General features: G+C 31.9%; 1 protein-coding gene and 1 non-coding gene across 3 annotated transcripts in view; one reads left to right on the top strand and one right to left on the bottom strand.

The window, feature by feature from the left end:
• Positions 1–574: 574 nt before the first annotated feature.
• Positions 575–646, bottom strand: trnaa-ugc (transfer RNA alanine (anticodon UGC)). The gene has a single exon. It is a non-coding gene; the product is annotated as a tRNA-Ala (tRNA).
• Positions 647–1937: 1291 nt separating this feature from the next.
• LOC131981950 (alpha-1,3-mannosyl-glycoprotein 4-beta-N-acetylglucosaminyltransferase A-like) overlaps positions 1938–6000 on the top strand; it is a 39824-nt gene continuing 35761 nt past the window's right edge. For both annotated transcript variants that reach the window (XM_059346492.1, XM_059346491.1), the window contains exon 1: positions 1938–2289. In XM_059346492.1, coding sequence (XP_059202475.1) covers positions 1977–2289 — 313 coding nt within the window. In that variant the 5' untranslated portion in view covers positions 1938–1976. The remainder of the gene's footprint in view (positions 2290–6000) is intronic.

Raw genomic sequence — 6000 nt, 5'->3', positions numbered from 1 at the left:
CATCTGTGGTCTCACTCAGAGAATTACTCAATTCTCACTCTGGAATGACTAAAAATGTAATTGGATCATAGAAGTTTTGATCATATCCCATTTTAACTAGTGGCTTAAAAGGACCGTTCAGATTTTGTGGTTGTATGAGTCATTTTGCACCACAAACAAATCACTCAAAACATAATTTCCTGGCTCTTTTCCATCTGGAAAACAAAATATTCCTACTGATGGGTGAGTAAACCTTCATTTTTGACACAAAATTATTTTTAAAAAGGCACAAAATGACCCAAAAAAGACACAAGATTACCAAAAAAAAATACAAAGACACAAAGTTATTTAAAAAAGACACAAAATTACCTTTTTACCAAAAGTAATTAAAGGGACCTTCCACACACAACACGGTAAAGTGCCATTCATATAAAACTCAATTTAAACTTTCATATCAAGGTGGGGGCCACAAAATATCGTCACCAGGGCTGCAATTGGGAAACTACGAAGTAGTTATACATCGTTAAGTTTGTTAACTTCGAAATCGCAAATCATGTTCCGCTGGGAAAACTTTATCGTGACGAGATCGAAAAGGTGGAGATGCCGGGGATTGAACCCGGGGCCTCATACATGCAAAGCATGCGCTCTACCACTGAGCTACATCCCCTGACGGAAGTGTCTCCGGATAGTAGGGTATTGATACATAGCCACTGCAATGTGGCCGGGTGGTTATTTATATCGTGTCTAAATACCAAAATAATTGATGTCGTGCTGTTCATGGGGAAAGAAAAATGGCTTTATCAGCAACTTGTGTTAACGTTCATCTTCCGTGGGCTACGCTAACTCGATGGAGTCTGGGGCTATTTTGTTTATTTTTGAATCATTTTCATCCTGCCTGTATACACCACTTAAAACATGTTTAAATGCCATGTTGGTGTATTTTTTTCAGCTCAACCTCACCTATATGACCTAATAATAATTTATTTTTTATTCTGACTTACTGGATCAACATTTTGAACCAAAAAGAAACAAAGAAAAACCAAAATATATGTGATCTTGTGATTGTGTGTGATCCTGTCATCAACTCTGTTTTTTTATTCTGTTGGGACTCTATTTTATTTGTGTCTTTATGTCATTTTGTGTCTTTTTTTGGGTCATTTTGTGTCTTTTTTTAGTCATTTTGTGTGTTTGTGAATAATTTTGTGTCTTTTTGGTCATTTTGTGTCTTTTGATGTGTCTATTTCAAAAGTTATTTTGTGTCTTTTTTTTTGTCATTTTGTGTCTTTTTTTAGTCATTCTGTGTCTTTTCTTAGTCTTGTGTCTTTTTTTTTAGTCATTTTGTGTCTTTTTTTGGTCATATTACAGCATGGGTCTCAAACTCGCGGCCTGCGGGCCAATATGTCTTGACCATATTTTGTGGCCCCCACCTCGATATGAAAGTTTAATGTGAGTTTTATATGAATGGCACTTTACAGTGTTGTGTGTGGAAGGTCCCTTTAATTACTTTTTTTGGTAATTTTGTGTCTTTTTTAAATAACTTTGTGTCTTTTTTTTTGTAATTTTGTGTCTTTTTTAGTAATTTTGTGTCTTTTTAAAATAATTTTGTGTGTCTTTTTTTTTGGTCATTTTGTTTCTTTTTTGGTAATTCTGTGTATTTTTTGGTCATTATGTGTCTTCTTTTGTAATTTTGTGTCTTTTTTTAAAAGTAATTTAGTGTTTTTTTCAGTCATTTTGTGTCTTTTATGGTCATTTTGTGTCTTTCCAAGTATTTTAGTTTTTTCTGTCATTTTGTGTCTTTTTTTTAATAGTAATTTAGTGTCTTTTTTTGGTCATTTTGACACTGCCTCCAGCAGCCCCCAGGTAATTAGAGTGTGAGACCCCTGGTTTCCAGTGTGTGGTCTCGTCTGAAGCACTTCGTCATTCCGCCGCTAGATGTCGCTGTTTCCTGCTCTTTAACCCGCCCGGCCGCTGCTCCTGCAGGTTGACAGCTTATTGAAATGAAAGGAGCTTTCCTGCGTGCAAAGGTTCACACCTCCGGTCCCCACCTCCAGTCCCCAAAGACGGAAAAGGGCAAAGGCAGGCATGCTGCCGTGTTTTCTGCTGTAGACACAGGAAGTGTCATACCTGTCCGTGTAACGTTACCTGCTGTGTACCTGCACCTCTCTGCTCCACCTGCACGTCGGTACACACAAACAGGCGGACTGTCCCTGAGAAATGAGATGAGGTTATATCCCTACAAATTTGGATTTCTGCTGGTTTTCGCGGGTATTACTTCTGTTGCTTGGATTAAATCGAGTCCCGGTGATGGAGGTAAGCTGTCATTTATTGGCCTGGAACTCATTTTTTAATTGACGCTTAATTGACAGTTTGTTTCCATGTGAACCAGTCAGTGGTGGAAAGTAACTAACTACATTTACTCAAGTACTGTACTTAAGTACAGTAAATTTATACTTGAGTGTTTTCACATTTGTAACTTTATACTTCTACTCCACTACATGTTAGAGGCAAATCTTGTACTTTTTACTCCACTACATTTATCTGACAGCTTTAGTTACTTTTCAGTTCAAGATTTAACATAAAAACACGATCAATTTCTAGTGATTTGACTTAAACCTAAACCTCATAACAGTATATTTAGTCGTTAAAATGAGCCATATCTTGCTAAAATTACATAAATGCATCATCATAATAATCTCATAATATATTTAGAATAAATTTAACAATCTTAGTGGGTTCATTCTGCATAACGAGTACTTTTACTTTTGTTATGTTAAGTACATTTTGATGCTGATACTTTTGTACTTTTACTTCAATGCAGGACTTTTACTTGTAGTGAAGTAATTTAAAATCCAAAAAAACACATAGAAAACACACAAAAAACAGATAAAAACACACGAAAATACACAAAAATCACACAAAAAACAGTAAACACAAAAGATTGCATTAAAAATGTTGAAACGCACACTGCAAAATTAGAAAAATCTCTTCAAAAAAGGTAAAATCATGTTCACATTTGTAACTTTATACTTCTACTCCACTACATGTTAGAGGCAAATATTGAACTTTTTACTCCACTACATTTATCTGACAGCTTTAGTTACTTTTCAGTTCAAGATTTAACATAAAAACCCGATCAATTTCTAGTGATTTGACTTAAACCTAAACCTCATAACAGTATATTTAATCGTTAAAATGAGCCATATCTTGCTAAAATTAAATGCTGTGAACATAAATGCATCATAATAATAATCTCATAATGTTTAACAATCTTAGTGGATTCATTCTGCATAACGAGTACTTTTACTTTTGTTTTAAGTACATTTTAATGCTGATACTTTTGTACTTTTACTTCAGTAAGTTTTGAATGCAGGACTTTTACTTGTAGTGGAGTCATTTCACAGTGTGGTTTCAGTATTTTTACTTAACCTTTTGGAGTTTTCTGCCTGTATATGCAACTTAAATAATGATCACCATGCCATGCTGGTATCATCTTTTTAAACCTCACCTGATTATTATTTTGTCATTTTGATTTACTGGATCAACATTTAGAAACACAGAAAAAACACACAAAACACAAAAACACACACAAAACTACAAAAAATAAAAAACCTATAAAAAATGACAAAAACATACATAAAACCACATAAAAAAAACACAAAAAAGACAAAAAAACACACAAAAAAATTACAAAATTACAAAAAAAAACAGATAAAAACACACAAAAATACACAAAAATCCCACAAAAAACAGTAAACACAAAAGATTGCGTTAAAAATGTTGAAACGCACACTGCAAAATTAGAAAAATCTCTTCAAAAAAGGTAAAACCATGTTCAGATTTGTAACTTTATACTTCTACTCCACTACATTTTAGAGGCAAATATTGAACTTTTTACTCCACTACATTTATCTGACAGCTTTAGTTACTTTTCAGTTCAAGATTTAACATAAAAACACGATCAATTTCTAGTGATTTGACTTAAACCTAAACCTCATAACAGTATATTTAATCGTTAAAATGAGCCATATCTTGCTAAAATTAAATGCTGCGAACATAAATGCATCATAATTATAATCTCATAATATATTTAGAATATATAAAACAATCTTACAATCTCTTTTTTTGTCTTTTTTGGTCATTTTGTGTCTTTTTTTTTAGTAATCTTTTCAGTAATCATTTTGTGTCTTTTTTAGTCCTTTAGTCCAACATAAAATGTGATTTTGAATCTTTTTTTTAATCTTTCCAAACACTATCATGCTCAATAAAGAAGTTTCTCTTTTTAGTCTTTTTGTGTCTTTTTTTGGTAATTTGGTGTCTTTTTGGTAATTTTGTGTCTTTTTGTGTTTTTTCTGTGTCTTTTTTAGTTATTTTGTCTTTTTTTGGTCATTTTGTGTCTTTTTTTAGTCATTTTGTGTCTTTTTTTGGTCATTTTGTGTCTTTTTTGGTCATTTTGTGTCTTTTTTTGTCATTTTATGTCTTTTTTTGGTCATTTTGTGTCTTTTTTAGTCCTTAAGTCCAACATAAAATGTGATTTTGAATCTTTTTTTTAAACTTTCCAAACACTATCATGCTCAATAAAGAATTTTAAATGTTGCAAATGTGACCAAAGGTGTCAAATCTACCATATAAGAGGGTTCCATCCAGTTCTATCATTTGATACTAAATCTATTTGAGCTTGTCTCCAGTTTTACTTGGTATATCATCATCAAACTGAAACTGGCCTCATGGAGTTTACAGCCAGAACTTTAGAGGTAAATTTACAGTAGGGCTCCACGCTGCTTTGTTTTCTAGTCTGATGGAGGCAACAAGTCTGGATTATTTGGAGCTTTTGGAGACTTTAGAGGGTTCAGACTGGGTGTGATACAGCATCTTTTCACTTCCATCCATCCATGACACTCCTCCTACAGTCCGCTTACTTACATCCTCTTCTTTATGTTGTATCATCCTTACATTGTTTGCATTACTGACAGTGCATCCATTGTCCCTTTGTGCTTACCTTAGTTTGACTAAATGACATTGTTTTAATCAGTGGTGGAACAAGTATTCACACCCTGTTCTTAAGTAAAAGCACTAATACTCCACTACAAGACAAAGTCATGCATTCAAAACTTACTGAAGTAAAAGTACTTGTTATGCAGAATAGACACACAGGATTGATATAATCCTAAAAAATTATTGAATGTTTATTTTTGATGCATTTATGTAGCAGCATTCTACTATTGTCGAGGTAGGGCTCATTTTATATTAATATAAGTCAAGTGTCACACTACTATTTGGTCTATTTAAAATATATATATATATATATATATATATATATATATATATATATATATATATATATATATTCTGTTTTATAAGCTGTCTCGCATCATAAATACTTCAATATGTACAATATGTGGAGAAAAATGTTTTTCGTCATTTTAAGGATTTTTTTGTCATTTTGTTTATTTTTTTAACATAATTTTGTGTATTTTTTGGTAATATTGTGTCTTTTCTTTGGAAATATTGTCTTTTTTTGGTCATTTTGTGTCGTTTTTGTAAATGTTTATGTTTTTCTGTAATTTTGTGTCTTTTCTTTGGTAATATTGTGTCTTTTCTTTGGAAATATTGTCATTTTTTGTGTTTATCTGTAATTTTATGTCTTTTCTTTGGTAGTATTGTGTCTTTTTTTGTAAATTCTGTGTTTTCTTTGGTAGTTTTGTGTCATTTTACTAATTTTTCGTCTTCTTTTTGGTCATTTTGTGTTTTGTTTGATAACATTTGTGAAATTTGTGGGCACTTGGAAAAGTATTTATATATAAATTATGTTTAAAATATAAACATAATTTATAGTTTTTACTTTTATGTGGTTCAATTTATAAACATGCATAATCATTTTAAATGTATCATATTTTCATGTTAAATCTCGACTAAACTAAAACCAAAGCTTTGCAGCTGAATGTAGTGGAGCAAAAAGTACAATATTTGCCCCTAAAAAGTAAAGTATGAAGTGACATAAAATGGAAATACTCCAGTAAAGAA

Source organism: Centropristis striata, chromosome 12 (genome assembly GCF_030273125.1).
Source record: "Centropristis striata isolate RG_2023a ecotype Rhode Island chromosome 12, C.striata_1.0, whole genome shotgun sequence".
NCBI classification, from domain to species: domain Eukaryota; kingdom Metazoa; phylum Chordata; class Actinopteri; order Perciformes; family Serranidae; genus Centropristis; species Centropristis striata.
Note: the sequence above shows the minus strand (reverse complement) of the source record. Positions and strands in the feature narration are given on the sequence as shown.